This window comes from Trachypithecus francoisi, unplaced genomic scaffold (genome assembly GCF_009764315.1).
Source record: "Trachypithecus francoisi isolate TF-2019V2 unplaced genomic scaffold, Tfra_2.0 Lachesis_group4, whole genome shotgun sequence".
NCBI classification, from domain to species: Eukaryota; Metazoa; Chordata; class Mammalia; order Primates; family Cercopithecidae; genus Trachypithecus; species Trachypithecus francoisi.
In genome coordinates this window covers 75,475,269-75,494,070 of record NW_022681469.1, presented here as the reverse complement: position 1 = coordinate 75,494,070, position 18,802 = coordinate 75,475,269, and the positions used below count along the sequence as shown (strand labels likewise).

Below are 18,802 nucleotides of genomic sequence, written 5' to 3'. Positions count from 1 at the left end.
TTCTGGAAGGTCAATCTCAAGTCTGGAAGTAACCTTCACATTCTTCTGCCTTCTTTGAATCCTCTTTTTGGTCTTACTTTACGTTCCCAACAAAAGTACATGTCAAGGGCTAACTTTGCAAACTTGCAGAAGCATGTAGCATCAGAGGACCAATACTGAGGGATCTTTTTTTGGCTTTACATATATCCAATAATAAAATTCTTACAAAGAAAAATAGCTGTCAGTTTTGTGGATGGCAGTGTGGCAGGGGAAACTCAACTGGCTCAGTGTTTCTAAGTTATGTGCTGCTAGATGTAAAGGCTTAGGTGGCCATGTTCTCTCATTGTCATTCATTCTCTGCAGATATTTTAGTCAATAATATCACACTGCTTTCATAAGCCCAAGACCCCAGTCCTTTCTTTTCCTCTTTTCTCCAGTGTGCCTGTTCTGCTGTCCATAAGGGTCTGCGGAAAATTTCCTTATCCTCCTCTGCTTTCTTATCTTCTATTTTTTTCAGACCCTCCAGTCTCTGAAATAGCCTACCTCTGACTCAAGGCAGCTAGAAATACAAAACAGGAGAAGACTCAGGTGAATCAATAAATACAGAAAGATAAATACACAGAAGATATGAAGTGAATAACGACAGAGGAGTTTTGAGTGAGAGAGACTCCACCTCTATACATGCATTTTAAGACTATTTTCAATACTGCTCCAAATTAGATCCTTTAAAAGAATTTAATGGATTTGATGATTTTAGCAGCTGTTATGAAAAATGCTCTATGAAATTAGGACGTTATACATCATATTACACAGAGACCAGTTCCCTACAGTAATGCTGTGAGTCATAACAGTTTTTTTCGCTAGACTGACGTTATTTTTGACGTAAATGGAATGCTGCCCACAGATCAGATACAGGCAGCAAGGGAACTAGGGGAATGGAGCAGCATAACAATGGGGTCTGCTTCACACAGTTACGTGCTCTAAGCCACTCAGAAACAACCATACCTCATGCCATCACACTGCCTCGCCTGTGCTATTACCAGCAGAGGTGCTGAGCATCATGAGGCACTCGGTGGCACTTTAAAACTTTAATAGTATCTGCATATCATTTGTAGCCACTGCAAGTTCATAAAAGACGGGCGCACTGGTGTTTGGATTAATAGATAACTGCCTTCAGGAGGTAAGTTTATGTATCTCAGAGAGGCAATGTGAAACAATTACCATGAGAGTAGACTCGGAGTTTTTCCTTGAATAGAATTCAGAACAAGCGGCTGTCCCATTAAATTGGGCAATTTGTCTAACCTCTGTCCCTCACGATCCTCAATTGCAAAACAGTCATGATAACAAAACATAATAACTGTATTGCTATGAGGATTATATATGCATTAATAGATATAAAAGTGCTTAGAAGAGTGCTCAATAAATATATTTATAAAGAGATTAGCAAGATGTTAAGTGGGTAAAGCAAGTTGCAGAACAACATGTACACTCATTTAAAATATTTAGAAAACATTAACACAAAATACATTTTCTAGTGGTAAACATATGCATATAGTTGCATAGAAAAACTGGAAAGAGGCTGGGTGCGGTGGCTCATGCCTGTAATCCCAGCACTTTGGGAGGCTGAGGTAGGCAGATCACGAGGTCAGGAGTTCAACAACATGGTGAAACCCTGTCTCTACTAAAATACAAAAATTAGCTGAGTATGATGGCGCACGCCTGTAATCTCAGCTACTCAGGAGGCTGAGACAGGAGAATCGCTTGAACTCAGGAGGCAGAGGTTGCAGTGAGATGAGATCGGGCCACTGCACTCCAGCCTGGGCGACAGAGCAAGACTCCGTCTCAAAAAAAACACAAAAACAAAAACAAAAAACCGAAAAACTGGAAAGATATACTTCCTACTGATATAGTGTTTACTTACAAAGAAGGTATTAGATTAGGGGATGCTGGTCAAAGGGCACTTTAATCTTATTCACAATGTTAAAAATTTGGTATTATATTTTGTATTATGTAATTGTTTACATTTATGTATTGTGCAGTTAAAATTAATAAAAATAGAGAAAAACATATATTTAGTATATTTTCTCTTAAAGGCATCTTAATTCTATTTTAATCTAATTAGATCTGGTGTCCTAGGACTCAGTATCTCCACATGTTGATATGAGCCCAGGGAACTGTCAAAATCTGCACGACTATCATTCTTCTCCATGAGAGAAGGCTGCTTTTTCATTACATCTGTGGTGATTGTCTGCCTGACTTGCTACCTTACCAACTGCCAGATTTTGGCCTAAGGTCTATGACTTAGCTTTTAGTTATTACTTCATTTTAGTATTGCATGGGGAAGATGCACTCAATTAGACACAGTTATGGAGGAAGTGTGTCTTTCAACAGTTCCAGAACAAGCAGAAGATTATTGCTATTTTCTAATCTTCTAACTAGGTCTGAACTTACTGTTGTATAAGCTATACATTTAATTTGCTAATCGTTGAAAGAATATTAAGAAATTCCTTTTTTAGTTTTTTGGTCAATACATGCAATCTCAAAACTATCTGAATAGCCTTCAAAACATAAGTTGGTTATTTGCTAGTGTAGTACTTCTCTGGTGCAATCTGATATCTAATACAGCCTTCTTCAGTTTATGATCAGCCTACACTCCTGTTCTCAGTGGGCAGAGAGGCTTAAATTCTGTCATCCATATCTCAGAAACAACTCTTCAGTAATACCACTAAGCTACATGGAAAGGCAGTGACTACTAGTCAGAAAAAACTATAGGAAATGTCCTAACTGCTATCAAATATCATTTGAAACACTTGTAAGAGTTGCTTGATTCTAGACTATGAAAGAATGTGGAATTTAGATTTAGACCACAGGGAAAGGCATTTACGTATCTCAGGGTTCTTTCAGTGTCAGATGTCTTTAGATTCTGATAGAAAAGAGATCTGCATAACCTAAAAGCCAGAGAAATAGAAAAATCTAACCAAATGACAAACTGGTTGGGGACTGCAGTCATCTATTAGTAGAACTATGACATCATGTGGATAAGTTGGGTCAGGGGAGGTAGGATATGTGAATGTCCTTTTCTTGACATTGACGTTGTAGTGTCTTTGACATGGCAACAATAAATGAGATTCTGTGTTTTCACTCAGGGTTGCCTACAAGAATCTAATCAGTTTCTCAATCAAAATCTGTGGATATTAGGTAACCCCAAGCATGCTAAGTAGGCACCCTCCCATTACATATTGTGATACAATAGCATCCTTGATTAGTACAGGAAGAATTCAGATTGTATGCCTCTTAAAGAAAGTAAACTCAGTTACCTGAGATGATAGTTATTTCCCTAAAAAGGAAAGCATCGTTCATCATGGGAAGATTTTGTTATGTAAAGCATTAGAAAATGTAAGAAAACTTAAGGTTCACAATCCTTGGAAGTGTAATATAATAGATGTGTAAGAATTTTTTAAGAACTTGCAAAGACTGTCAGTCTCCTAGTAATAGTACTTAAATAGAAAATGGAATATAACAAATTTGTAAATGTGTCGTTAAATTTTTATAGGTGTTTCATTAGTTAAGCTTGGAAATAGTTTGTAATAAAGTTTGTAAATCAACTAAATATTAAAAATCCCTTAACAGTGATTTTCAACAAATTAAAAAGTTTAAAGAATTAGGTTTTTGATAATGTAACTTGAGTAAATCAAACATTAACTTAAAATCAAAAATTAATATCTGAATGACTTTTTCAATGTCCAAAAAAACCCTCAGTGTCATCAAAAACTCACAAGCAACAGTCTTTTTTGGTATAACTATGTTCTAATGTTTCTTTAGTTTCCTTGTAAGTGGATTTATTCCCTATAGGTCTTAGACGTCATTACTCCATAGTATTCAAACAGAAGTATTTCATGTCTACTTAAAGGAACTCAGTCATAACCTGATGGACCTTGATACTCTAATTACTGAAATAATATGGTTGGCACAATTTTCAGAACCATACACAGAGCATAATTTTCTGGTACTAAATAACTGTTCATCTGTTCAGTTTTAACTTTACAGATGCTTCAACCTCTGTGACTGGTCATGTTTCCCTCTTGGCTGTTAGATATCTTCCGTGAACACCGTGACCCACCTTGAAAATTATGTAGGAGTCCTGGGCAACACGTCATATACAAACCACACTGGGTAGCATCTTCTCCTTCATACTTTTACATCCCTCTACCCTGATATCCCAGTCTACTCAATTTTATCTTAGCATAACTATACACTTATTCTTTAATCTAGAATTAGAATTTCATGGTGAGCCAGGTGAACCAGACCATATATCATGTATATATCATGGTGTATCAGACCATATATCAATATAAGAAATAATTCGGAATACAGCAGTCTTCTGAACTTCTGAAGTTTCCTTGAAAACAAATTACTCACATTTGGGTTAAAATGATCTTTACTTATAAAAGATCATAATGTATCTTGTTCTATTAAAAGCAAGTAAAATTCAAAAGCCAAAAGAAAGTAGCCCACTTTTCCTAAAATGAACAGAAAATTACGAAGTTAAAGCTCATTCTGACAAAGTAACATAGTGTTTCCTCTTAAAGCAACTTTATATATATATATATATAATTTTTTTTTTTTTTAAATTAGAGTCTTGCTCTGTTCCAGGCTGGAGTGTTGGGGAATCATCTTGACTCACTGCAACCTCCACCTCTTGGGTTCAGGTGATTCTCCCACCTCAGCCTCCCAAGTAGATGGGATTACAGGGGTCCACCACCAGGCCCAGCTAATTTTTGTATTTTTAGTAGAGACGGGGTTTCCCCATGTTGGCCAGGCTGGTCTTGAACTTCTGACCTCAGGTGATCTCCCGCCTTGGCCTCCCAAAGTGCTGGGAAGACTGGCGTGAGCCACCGTGCCTGGCCTAGATCTCTCCCAGTACTATTTTATAACTCAGTATGACTGAAGGGTCTGGTGGATTCTATGAATTCATGAAGATGCAGTGAGAAATATGAATGAAGCAGAGCTGTCAGTTTGCCACTGAATACCTCCTTTAGAATGTCTCATTTATTTGGCAACAAAAGTTTCAATTGTTTACAAGTAGGCAGATTCAACACTTGCACAAAACTAAACAGGCAATTTAGGTGCTTTGCTTTTTAAGTAAGAGGACAGATTTTGGCCTTAATGATATGCCAGAAAATAATCAATAAATATTGATTTCTCATTCACTTAGCTTGTTCATTAAAATTTCCCATAGTGATTTACCAGGAATGTTCACCCTTTAATTAGTGCAATTCAATATTTCATGGTCAAAATTATTTATTGGGGATTAAACAAAATTGAAAATAAGTTTTCAAGAAAAATGAAAATTGTGAAAGTTTACCACCTTGTATCTGTATGCATAATATATATATATATTTTTTGAAAAGGCTGAATATACGCTAGAATTCCCCAGGCTCCAGTTTGGAACTAAACAGTGTGACAGCATGAAACACTTACCTCATCGCTCTGTGCCTAACGCTCTTGTACGGCAGTCTCCTGACAATGTAGTGCAGGCATTCACTTTTCTTTTAGCGACTTTCCTTCTAATCAATTCTGGCTTTGATCACGCCTTTAACCTTACTTTAAAATTATAGGTTCCAATGCTAAAAGAGAATGCTTAATGCACTCTCAAACTCTATCAGGAAATAAATCAGATGTGGTGGTAGGGGTCTGGCCTCGCTTCAAATCCACAGGTATCTGAAAAGAGCTGCTAATTTTGAAGGCTCAAGAGATTGGCAAAAAGAACAAAGAAAATGATGTCTTGGAGGACTCCAATGACCTCAGGAACACCCCTATGGATATAAATGTCTGGCTGATGCTATCCTTTGTTATTTTCTTACTAAACATTAAACTAATATATATTTTTTAGCCTAAAAAATCTTTTGTGGTTTGCTTATTCTTACCTTTTAATTATTTTAAAGTTTCTATTCCAAAACATTTATATACAAATGTATACCAACAATGTAAGTCATATGAAAAAAGAACAAAAAGACAACCCTGGACCTCCATCAAGCCTAAACTATAAATTATTACTTTTGAAGCCCTCTCTGTTCTCTATTTCTAGTTGTAACCCCTGCATTTTCTTCTAGTTATTCCATAAATTTGTCCCTAAAGAATATATTGATTAGTCTTTCTTGCTTTTAAACTTCAGATGCATGGTAGTGAATTGTATATAATATTCTGCAAATTGTTTTTTAGTTAGCTGGTTTGTTTGCTCAACATTATGTTGAAAGGTGTAACTAAAATTAATTAACTTTTTTACTGCAGCTATACGAACAATGCTACATGGAATGTTTTTGAATATGCCTTTTGGTATACATTGACAAGAGTTTCTGGAGGATATATATACACATCGAAGTAAATTTGCCGGGCCATAGGATTTTCACATCTTCTAATTTAATGGATAATGCTAAATTATTTTAATGAAACAGTTTTATGAATTTTCCTGTTTTTCCATGTTCTGGCTATCACATTTTACTGTGAAACTTTATCTTTGCCAATTGTTTGATTTTTGCTAGTGAAGTTGAATGTCTATGTTTACTAATGTTTAGGTTCCTGTTTTTGTGAACTTCTTATGCATTTTGCCCATTTTTCTACTATGTTGGTTGTGTTTTTCCTGTGATTTATGTGAGTTCTCAATTTATTGTGGACAACAATATTTTTTTCTTAGTTATACGTGCTACAAATATCCTCTTCAATTTTCAGCTTTTCTTTCCATGTACTTTATAATGTCTTTTAATGATCAGATTTTCTTAATATTACTGTGGTCAAATTTACCAAACCTTTTTATGATTTGGAATTTTTGTGTCTTAAGAAATCATATGAAACCTACATTTTCTTCTAAGCGTGTTAAGTATTGTCTTTCAAATTTGAGACTGTAATCCATTTGGAACTTATTTCATGAATAATGTGAGGTGGAATCCAATTCATTTTTTTCCATATGGATGGTCGATTCTCCTAGCGCCATTTATTACTCTATCTTTTACCCACAGAACTGCAGTGTCTGCTCTGTATTATTCGCAAATTGACGTAAATGTGTCAGTCTGTTTCTGGACTCCGTATTCTGCATTTAGTCCACTTGACAATTGCTGGGAGTACACCACATGGTCTTAATCACTTTTACTTCATAATGAATCTCAGTATCTAGAAGAACAAGTTCCTTACCTTGTTCTTCCTCAGGAGAACCTGGCCCTTATTCTGGGCCAAGCAATTCATCCATATACATTTTAGAAACAACTCACTGTTCCAGAACACAACTATGTAAACAGCTTAAATCTCATAAAAATGTATTAACTCCATTTCCTATTAAATTGTTTGTTAAGATATACAAATCTGCATTCCACTAATTACAAAAAAGAAAAACAAAAACAAAAAACCATATTCAAGGCATTTTCCAGGGAGTATAACCTGTAGCTCATTGCCCTTCAATATTTATAAAAAGCTAATTTAAGAACTATAACACGTGAATGGGAGATATCTTAATGAATACTCAGCTTGTACTCTCCTGTAAATATCTTTTTTTCTTTTGTTTATTTATTTTTTTGGAGACAGAGTCTTACTCTGTCGCCCAGGCTGGAGTGCAGTGGCCTGATCTCGGCTCACTGAAACCTCAGTCTCCTGGGTTCAAGCGATTCTCCTACTTCAGCCTCTTGAGCAGCTGAGATTACAGGCACTGCCACCAAACCTGGCTAATTTTTGTATTTTTAGTACAGATGGTGTCTCACCATGTTGGCCAGGCTGGTCTCGAACACCTGACCTCAAGTGATCCACCCACCTTGGCCTCCCAAAGTGCTGGCATTACAGGCATGAGCCACCGCACCTGGCCTCTCCTGCAAATATTATAATTTATCAATTAGAATTGATAAATTATATCTGTAGGTATCCACTAAAAGAAGAATAAAAGCTAATATAGAGAAAAATGAAATAAGAAGAAAACACTTCATTAATCCAAAAGAAGGCAAGAAAACACAAAAGAACAAATAGGAAACAAATAGTAAGATGTTAGATTTAAACTCTACATATTAGTAAATAAATTAAATAGCAACTTTTAAAGTGCATTTAAAAAATAGAGATAGACTGTAATAAAAAAACAACAATTACATACTGTTTACAAGAGATATAGAAAGGTTGAAAGCAAAAGGATAAAAAAAGATATGCAATACAAACACTAATCAAAAGATAGTTGATACAGCTCTCTAAATACTGGATAAAGTATATAGTAAGGTGAAATACTAGGAATAAAGAGGAATACTTCCTAATGATCAAAGGACAATCTACGAGAAAGACTGAACAATTCTAAATTGAATATATCTATTAACATCACCTTAAAACACATAAAGCAAAAACTGACATAGTCAGAGGAAATAGGTAAATCCACAATCACAATGTGAAATTTTTACACATCTCTTTCAGTAATATATTCTAGAAGTTTTGAAAATATAATTAAAAAACTGGGGCAGGGCACGGGTGGCTCACGCCTATAATCCCAACACTTTGGGAGGCCAAGGCAAGTGGATCACCTGAGGTCAGGAGTTCGAGACCAGCCTGGCCAACATGGTGAAACCCCATCTCTACCAAAAATACAAAAAACAAAATTAGCGGGGCATGGTGGCTGGTGCCTGTAATCCCAACTACTTGGGAGGCTGAGGCAAGAGAATCACTGGAACCTGGGAGGCAGAGGTTGCAGTGAGCTGAGATCACATCACTGCACTCCAGCCTGGGAAACAAAACTTTCTATCCAAAAAAAAAAAAAAAAAAATGACTTGATATACATGACAGTCCTTTCTTTCCTTTTCCCTTTCCCTTCCCTTTCCTTTCCTTTTCTCTCTCTCTCTCTCTCTCTCTCTCTCTCTGTCTCTCTCCTCAGTAGCTTAATTCCTTTTACTGAACACTATTTTGTATATTTGTATGATGACATTAGCCAACACTGAGGGTCACTATGTGAAAATATCTTAATAAAATCATTAGCGGATCTCCTTTAAGGATATTATCAATATCAACAGCACCATTTGCCACAAATCATGCATTATTTTACTTGTTACCAGTAATTGTATTTTCCTTTAGCAGTTTGTTTTTATCTTATAAATACTGTGAATAATATAATTGACAAGGGTTTCCTTTTCCTTCTGGTAATTAGAAAGCCTAGAGCCAAATTGAGGGTCCAACCTTATAAAAAGTGTAATTGTGATATATTTGGTTGCAGCATCATTTCTGGTTCCATTCATTCTTCTCTCTCATCTTACCACTTTTAGTTCCTCTATCCTGTCACATAAGGTGTCTCTCCAAATTACTTCTAAACAGTATATGAATAAATGAATTATGAGAATTTTAAAACACATGGGTAGTGGAAAAGACAGATACTCTTAATGGCAGTGTATTTTCTCTTGTTCTTCCTGATAAAGACCCTATTTATTAAATCTGAGTAAATTTCAGAGAAGTGAGTAAATACAGAGAAATAAGATTCTTTAACAACTGGGTCACAAGAAGCAAATACCAAGTAGATGAGGCCTGATGACCACAGAATTGGCTGGATTCAATATGTAAGCTGACTCAAGAGTTCCACTCACATGTCTACAATTTCTGGGTCTGGGATCAGGGAAGTTGAGTTTAGGATACACGTGCAGACTACCACCTTGGCGATCTACTTTTGGGGTATCTGGGGTCTTACTGCAACAGTCAAACCATTTTGTGGAAAAAGAGTAAGAGAGAGGAGAGGAAATAAAAGGGATTATTTTCATATCCTTATGCTCCTTCCTCTAGGATAGTTTAAAATTAGCTGGGAAGTACCTAATAAATATTCCTATTTTTTAAAAAATCCAAGACTGAGTAATTAATTTCAGACACAATCTATTATGAAAGTCTAGACTTTCCTATGAGTTTATAGGAAAGATTATAACTTTCCTATAATCTTTTATAATCCTTCCTATAATCTTGTAATTTAAATATTTTCTTCTTGCTCAGTTTTTATTAGAGCTAAGGAACAGTAAGCAACTAAGGGAACAAAGTATAAATTGCTTTATATAACCCTCCTTGTTCACACTTTTGGGAAGATAACATGCAGTATTACCTAACTGGTAGTCCACTGACTGAGTAGGTAGGTGTGAGAAGGAAATGAAGCAGCACTTGGTAGCAATATTCAAACTTCACAGAAATCCTTGAGTTACATTTACAGACCTGCAAGTGACTAAGTTCCTGTTATGCCTCAAGACTGTGAATGGTTCGCAATGCTTACAAAATTATGTACAAACCCTTCTGCAGTCAAAGCCCACTTTCATTCCAAGAACACACTATGCCATTTCAAATAGCTCTACCTTTTTAACATAAAGACTATGAATCAGAAAAAAATTATGCTAATATTATTCAATTTTCTCTTCTTTGAACTCCCTCTCATCTTTTGAGATGCTTACACAGTGCCTTAAATTCTATTTATTTGTCTTCTACCAAACTTTTCCTCTTTCATCCTTGATCCCACAAATCATATACCTTGCAGTATAATCAGCAGGACCTAGTACTTTCTTTCTGCCTAGTAGCCACTCTTTCTCTTACAAGTCAGTGTGCCACCTAAAGCCTTCCTGGAAGCAGGTTTTCAGTGTTCAAAATAATTTTTTTAAATGATATCATACTTACTCCTGATCTCTCATGATAGAATAGTCAGAATATGCCTTCATAGGTAACTTCCACCTACTGGCTCTAGTCTTTCTTTCAGTATCTCTGTGGGATATGCATAATCCTTTAGCAAACCAGCCTACAAAATATTTGAAGCTGCAAACGGTATCAACATAAGGATCCTGGAATTTCTAGAAGCTCAGAATGTGTTGCTTCTGTGACTTTTCTAGAAAATCCAATAAAACTAATATTACAAGCTTTTAGCCTACCAAGATCACTCTAACATACCTATTCCCTGTTTTTATCCTAATCCTGGCATTATTTAGGCACTAAGAAATGACAAGCATGAAAGAGCAGCAGGGCATAATTATCATTTTTCCTCTCCTGGAGCACAAGGAAAATACTTGACCAGCATACTGGTATAAACTAGAATGGATTTGGGGTCTGTTACGGCTCTTGGTGGAAAAAAATTTGTTACATCGGCTTTCTGTAATCATGATAAGAAAAAAGTGTTAGATTATATTAACAAATTTGTATTGATGATTGTTATCAAAATTTTAATAATACTTGAGTTGGCTTAGGTTTTAGAGATAAACATACAAATGGTGGTCAAACATAATTTTAAATTTGTGCTAAATTTCTGTATGGTTTGGAAAAAGCTTTTACTCCTCAAAAATCTGTAATTCAATATTGAGAGTCACATCATTTTGGATGAGCATGAGTACACACGAAGAAACGGCTGCTCAGAGGCTCTTCCTTCGTTCCTCCTTTGCCTGCCTTCCCTTCCTTTTACTGTTTCATTCTGACCGTTTTCATTGATCTACACTTGATTATTCTTTTGCTTCATGAGCTACCTCAATGCCTAAAAACATGCTAAACCACTCATCCTACCACTCCAGTGCCTGAAAAGCAAACAGAATTGGACAGTCGGTAGAAAGTTGGGATCATGACACTTGCATCTAATTAGGAGGAACCTCGGGAACTACTGGAAGTGCTATCCCTCTCCTGGTACAAAATGGTGGTGGTGGATTTTTGAACGTGGAATGGCCTATGTTAGGTCTGCAGCCTTACTTTTCTTTCTAAACCTCTAGTATTTCAGCGTTCCCTAGCAACAGAAGCAAAGGATCAATTTAGAAAAGTGCTTTCCAGAGCATTCCTATCCAGCTACTGACCAAGCCATTTTAGTTTATGTGATCAAGCAATTGAAATTCAAAGAGATTTATCACTGACTGTCCTCATAGCAAAACCGGAAGAGCACTTGATACATATGCTACTAATACCTGAGACGACTGATTCTACCTCTGCACAAGCATGAATTGGTTTCAGTAAGAATTAGTAGTCTCCACATCTCACTGTGAACTGACAGTGTTGCTAGGGAAACTGATAATTATGTGGCAAAATGGAGGCTGTAGAATGGAAAAAGGGTTCAGAAGAAATGTAAGGTTTTGATCCAAATCGGCATGTTAATAGTATAGTGTGTTGATCTTCTGTAGTCATATAATTTAATAAATACCATTAATTATATGTTTGACAAGATACAGATGTCTAAACTGAAAGAAATGAATAGAAATGAAAAGCTACTAGATACTGCTCATATTTTGTGTATGCCACAGCAGGAATATGTATTTATTATATATAAACTATAATTTTTTAAAAGTTAAAATATTCAAAAAAGTAAAAAATTTGGTTTGATTCCTGATGTTTTTCTTTAGATATCAATCTTATAGTGTTCCAGGTATAAAAATTATAATTCCATAAGAGTTCGAATAAATTACTTTTTTGGCTTCAAAGACTAAATCATATAGTCTCAAAACAGGTCATAAAGTGGTGAAGAAAGAAATACTACTTTTAAAATAATATACACAGCAATATCAACCCAGAGAAGCTAAATACTCTTCCTGAAGTCACACAGCTCCTCACTTAGAGGTAATGCTAATGCTAAATCCTCCTCTTTCAGCTGCCTAAGAGGCACTATTTATAAATTACATCCTGTTTAGGGAAAACCCATTAGAAGGATATAAACCCAGTGAATGGATTCAAATCTCTAGATAGCATTTTAATTTTAAATGAAGATTTCTAATACTTTCCATTTTTAATGGCTAAGAGTTTAGTTCTAAAAGTTCATGATAGGATATAAACACTTGCTTATCAGGAAAACCTCATTGGAGACATTTTAACATGTGAGAAAGATCATGAAAAATCTAAAAAGCCCATTATAACAGGGTTTTACTGCACATCAAAGTGTTGCCTCTGAGTTGCTGGTCCTGTCATGACAACCCTGCTGCACTACATTCTTTTATTTTCATTTTCCAGGGACTACTATGTATATATTTAAAAAGATGAAGCCACACATTTCTGTGTATTTATCTTTATAATTATTATGTTTTCTAATTTGCAAATACACCACAGATATTAAAAGTCATTCATGTTCATACACATACAATATAAGAATAAGAATGGTGTGTGTGTAAGAACATAAGTAATTTATTTACGGTTGGTGTATGAATGAAGATAATCATTTATAATCATTTATAATACAAAATGTCTCCAGTGTTTTGGTCTTATTTCATCTTTGACATGAAAGACCTAAGTACACATGAGTACACCATGGTAAAAGCACAAAACTATATGGACTTCGTTAACTACATGAATCTCAAGTGCTGAAAGCAGCAGTCTGCCTTCTGATATTATGAAAAATAAAGTCACTTTATTCTAGTGACTTAAACATTCTAAAGCTTGGCTGGGCGCGGCAGCTCATGCCTGTAATCCTAGCACTCTGGGAAGCCAAGGCAGGTGGATCACCTGAGGTCAGGAGTTCAAGACCAGCCTGGCCAACAAGGCAAAAGCCCACCTTTACTAAAAATACAAAAATGGGCCGAGCGTGGTGGCACATGCCTATAATCACAGCTACTGGGGAGGCTGAGGCATAAGAATCGCCTGAACCTGGCAGGCGAAGGTTGCGGTGAGCTGAGATTGCACCACTGTACTCCAGCCTCGATGACAGAGTGAGACTCTCAAAAAAAAAAAAAAAAAAACTAAACCTTATTCATTAACACATAAGTAGTGTAGTTCATCCTAGACAGGATGAACTATACAATTTATAAGGCAGTTTATTAAATCTGTCAATTTTATGATGATTTTAAAATAGTATTTAGCTTGTCTTTAGCTGGGATTTATTAATTCTACATATTAAAGTACTTATTTTTTGATAAGACAAGAGCTAAAATGATTGGCTCCTATTTTGATAAGCCTTTTCTTCTTTCCCATAGAAGGAAGGTATTTCCAACTTTTAAATCTCTGGGCCAGAAAAAGAAAAATAAAAGGCCAATTACAAAGTTATGAAAAATGATTTTTGTGGTTGGGTTAGACAAACCTTGACTTAGGCCATCTTGGCAAGATGTTTGCTTGACATCCAAGTTCTCCATGGTATCCCCTTTACAGACTTCACCAAGAGATGTTCTTCTCTCAAAGATGTTGTTATTATTGTTAACTTGAGTGCCATTTTGCTTCAGTAGCCTGAATACCTCAGCTTCCAAATCTCTAATCTAGGAAAAACAAATCCATTCATAAAACTCTAAACCAGCACTCCCCTCCAAGTACAGCAAAACCATCTTATTATTTAGTGTCTTAGGGAACACAACTTACCCGCACTTGGAGGCCTTGCACTTCCACAAGATGAGCTTTTTCCAAATCTTCTATTTTCTTTCTTTCTGCTTCCTGTCTTTTGATGAAATCAAGCTCTCTTAAGAAGAAAATAATAGTTCTGATTATATCATACACTCAATAAATGAAAGTTCTTATCTGAAACAATAAACTGCATAGTAGGATAAGCAACTGAACAGTTATTTAAATGGACAACATTCAATCAGTTAGAGGAAAATGTATAGTAATGAAAGAAACCAAAACATCTTTAATGGGTCACCAGGCAAAGAAAAATGATTTGATTCTGCTTATTATAGCTTATTATAATTTTCTTTTGTAGCTCCTGATTCTAGAACACCCATACATATTTAGATAGGAACGACTGCACTAATGATCCACGTTGGGTAATTTAGTGGAGATAATTACTTGTCAGGTAGAAATAATTCCATTTTTCCAATGTCATAAGCATAGTATAGTAAACTGATGTAACTAGATAAGAGTTCAAAAAAGACAACTATAAGATTTCTATGAATAACAGTGAAGAGGGCCTGGGTGGGTGAGAAACATCAAGAGGGGCACTCACTTACAGACCTAAGGATAATAGGGGGAGAAGAGAAATAACTCCATTTTTAAAACCTGGAATAGAATATGCAAATTTAGCAAAATTTACTGTAAAATTATTTCATGAAAAAGAGTTTGGCAAAAAGTTAAAACAGTGATGTACTGAATTTATAGACACACAGAATAATTACTCCCCTTTTATCAAGAAATTTTTGATAGCAATCTCTTTTAAATATTAAAAACATCCTTTCCATAATAGGAAATAATAGAAATATGGTGAATCTTACATATATACTTAGCTTCTAAGGCTTGGCATGGAAAGCTAGAAAAGGTATTGGCACTACTTATTTGTTCTAACTAGCCAGAAGTAACTGATGAAAAAAATCTAGTAAAAATCTCCGTGGTCAGTCTCCGTGACATTACATCGAGATCCAAGAGATGGAAGCAAAGGAGCAGTAGCTCAGAAACAGCTGCTGAAAATCAAAAACAGAATGTGGTAATGGTCTCTCTCCCTGCAGTGAACTGAAGCCCTCCTGATTCTCTAAACAGCTGAGAAATGCAGAGGGCAGGGCAGGGGGCCTTGCTAGTCGATATGTGCGCTGTCTGTAGTGGGAAATTCTGTAGCTACTGATCTAAGAATAGAGGAGCAGCCTGACTCAGGCCCCAGCTGCGGCTTGCGTGCTCCACATCCAATAGTCATTCTGTATGATTTTCAGCTGGGCTTCTTGCTTCTAAATCACAGAGGTGTTTCAAAAAGAATAAAGAAATTCAGATGTTTTAACAGTTACTAACAACAATTAATTATCAAAAACAGCCAAGAGGCCTGGTAGCCAAAAACTGTAAAATATACAAAACATAATCTCATGAAAAAGTAATAGAAGTGACTTCCAAAACTTAATGTGTATTTACGCTGTAACTATGCTCCTGGATAGGAAAGATATCTCTGAGGTAATCTTTTCTATTCCACTAGATATTACAAAATTATTGGACATAAACCTTCTTTAGACAAACATAACTATTCTTTTTTTTTCTTTTGAGACGGAGTCTCGCTCTGTCACCCAGGCTGGAGTGCAGTTGCTGGATCTCAGCTCACTGCAAGCTCCGCCTCCCGGGTTTATGCCATTCTCCTGCCTCAGCCTCCCGAGTAGCTGGGACTACAGGCGCCCGCCACCACGCCCGGCTAGTTTTTTGTATTTTTTAGTAGAGACGGGGTTTCACCATATTAGCCAGGATGGTCTCAATCTCCTGACCTCGTGATCCGCCCGTCTCCGCCTCCCAAAGTGCTGGGATTACAGGCTTGAGCCACCATGCCCAGCCAAACATAACTATTCTTTAGTCATTAGAAGTTGCTTACTTTTGTTGAAAATCCTTGATCAACTTCTTTGCCTTGTTGTATTTCTTTTCCAAGGCCTGATACTGGCTTTGAGTCTCTTTCAGATGTTCATTCACTGTGTGGCATAATGTTTGGGCCTCAATCCAGTAGCTTTCCAACTTCAACATTCTTTCCTTATTCTCTTCTATGTTTTGTTGGAGTTGGGTTTTTTCTAGTTCCCACCTCACTTTCTCATTTTCTGCTGCCTGCAGCTGGAGAAAGCAAATGTCAAGGAAAAGATAATTTGGCCACTTTGTAGCAAAAATCTCTCATTTTTATAGCATGTTGTAGATCAAATTCTGTTATCATAAACAATCACTGAAACCACTTAAGATGAGAAAAGCAAGTATTGTTTTTATAAATCCATAGATGATAAAATGGAAGCCTTGAAAAGTGAAATGATTTGTCCAAGGTCACACATTTGATAAGTAATAAAACATGGATTGGATTCCACATCGCATGATATTTCCATCACACCATGTGATCTGAAATGCTGTGAGCAGTAAAAGATGTTTCAAAGTTTGATAGGGATCTCTTTTAAATATTAAAAACGAATGTCAACATATTTTGAGAGTTTTTCTTTTAAATATACAGTCATATATCAAAAGTTAACTAAAAAGGGAGTGGAGAGGGGCAGGGAGGAGAGAGGAGTTAGAAGCACAGTATGGCCTAATGGTTAAGAGGGGGTCCCTGGAGTCATTCAGCATAGATTTGAATCCCAGTTCTGCCATTATTGGCCATTAAACCTTGGACGGCCATTAAACCTTGGACATGTAATTGAAATTCTCCAAGACTCAATTATATCATCCATACAACAGAATTGTGATATAACACATCAGTATGCTTGAAATAGCTCCTTGGGCACAAGAATCATCTGATAAACATTAAGCACTTTCACTCTGCTTTTAACCCTTTTGATGATCTTATTTTGTTCTTTATTTCAATGAACATGAATACAGTCTACAGTTCACTATTTTACATGTAGTGTAATGAACTTCTCAAGCTTTATAAACCTAAATTCCCATAAAAATATAAAAGATAATGTAAGTAAAAGTATAAATTGTTGCTTGGTTAATTTAAGTCCCTCCCACGGAACAGAAAGCCGTAACCAGCTTTTTGTTTTTCTGCTTCTAGGGACTCTTAGGAATAGATAGTAAACTAGTCTAATACCCTCATTTCTACAGAAATCCAAGACTGATCATTTAGGTGAGGGCTCAAAAGTCATTCCCAATAACTCTCTGGCCTTCAAACTGGTACTTTATCTACTTTATATGTCTTCTTTAAAGTTCAAAATGATGCAGTCATTATAAACTATCAATGTTCAAAATCATATAGCATTTAGCAAAAGTAAACATGTATTTATATACACACACATCTATGTTTTTGCAAATATTTTTAACTAAACACATTTGCAAAACAGTTTACAAAGTTAGAAAGCAGCCAAAACAATTTCAAGATTAGGATTTCTATTATCGAAATGAATAATAAAGAATCATAATAAAGTGCTAATCTGTGGATATTACATACCACCATAATGATGAAAAAATATAAAATGCTAATTTATGGTATTTTCTAAGTTAAATGTCTATAATACATAAGCTCCATTAAAACATTTACAATCACAGAGAAAAAGAGATCTTTTTAAAACAACAATTTAAAAAATCTTCAATTCTTTATATGTCAAGAGACAATACAGGAATAGGTTATTTACTGCATCTTTTATTAAGCAATGTTTTGTATCAAGTTGTTTATTTAGCAACCACTACTAATTTGAAATTATTCACGGAGCTGGACTAACACTGTGAATGATGTATAGATGTATTTTGACTACAGAGCTGCAGAGTAAATTAGCTGAGAATAGCATTTAACCAAAATAGCCTTGGTAATTCATCTCCATTTAAAACACATGGAGAAACCAAAACAAGTGCTCAATGTGAACAACAAAACAGATCATTAGTGGTAGTGGTGGTGGTTGGGGGGTCATTATGTCTTAATTTTTAAAAGGGAAACAATAAAGAATATTGCTTTAAAAGTAATTTAAAATATATTGTTAAATCTTTGAAACTGTATATTTGATAAAACTAAATTGCTAGAATTGGGTCTCATACAAGTGCCTTAAAGTTTGTCAATTAAAATATATAGACTAATAATACATACTCCCCTTTATCAAGACCTTTTCTCCCCCACAAATTTAAATTATGTGAACCAAACAACTAAAAATTTCCAGTAGTACCTGGCACTTAAAATAAATTATGCATGTATTAAGTTTATAATATTTAATTATTAGAAATTAGAACTTGTTTATAAAAAATTGATGTGCTATACTAAATTTGTTCCTACAAATAAATGATTAAATCTATTTATAATAAGGTAAGTAAAGAGGAGATATAGTAGCTTTGCTTAAGGAATTAGTAATCAAAACATACTTTGCATGCTTGAACCATTAAAAACATTACTTAAGGAAATCTCAGAGGCCACATATGTGCAAATACATAAATATATATATCTAAAATATTGTGTAATTTGCACTGAGGGGGATGTGGGTGTTTGCTCTCACTGGCAGGTTTGTCTATGTACCTAACAGTGAAAATGAATCTATCACATTTGTATTCTTTCAAA

At 35.3% G+C, this 18,802-nt stretch overlaps 1 protein-coding gene across 4 annotated transcripts in view; it reads right to left on the bottom strand.

Annotated features, from left to right (window-relative positions):
- The window catches only part of PPP1R9A (protein phosphatase 1 regulatory subunit 9A), a 408,553-nt gene that overhangs the window by 29,872 nt on the left and 359,879 nt on the right, over positions 1-18,802 (bottom strand). For all 4 annotated transcript variants that reach the window (XM_033192833.1, XM_033192830.1, XM_033192831.1 and 1 more), the window contains 3 exons: positions 16,166-16,395; positions 14,254-14,350; positions 13,982-14,153 (listed from right to left, as the gene is read on the bottom strand). In XM_033192833.1, the coding sequence (XP_033048724.1) occupies positions 13,982-14,153; positions 14,254-14,350; positions 16,166-16,395 (499 nt within the window). The remainder of the gene's footprint in view (positions 1-13,981; positions 14,154-14,253; positions 14,351-16,165; positions 16,396-18,802) is intronic.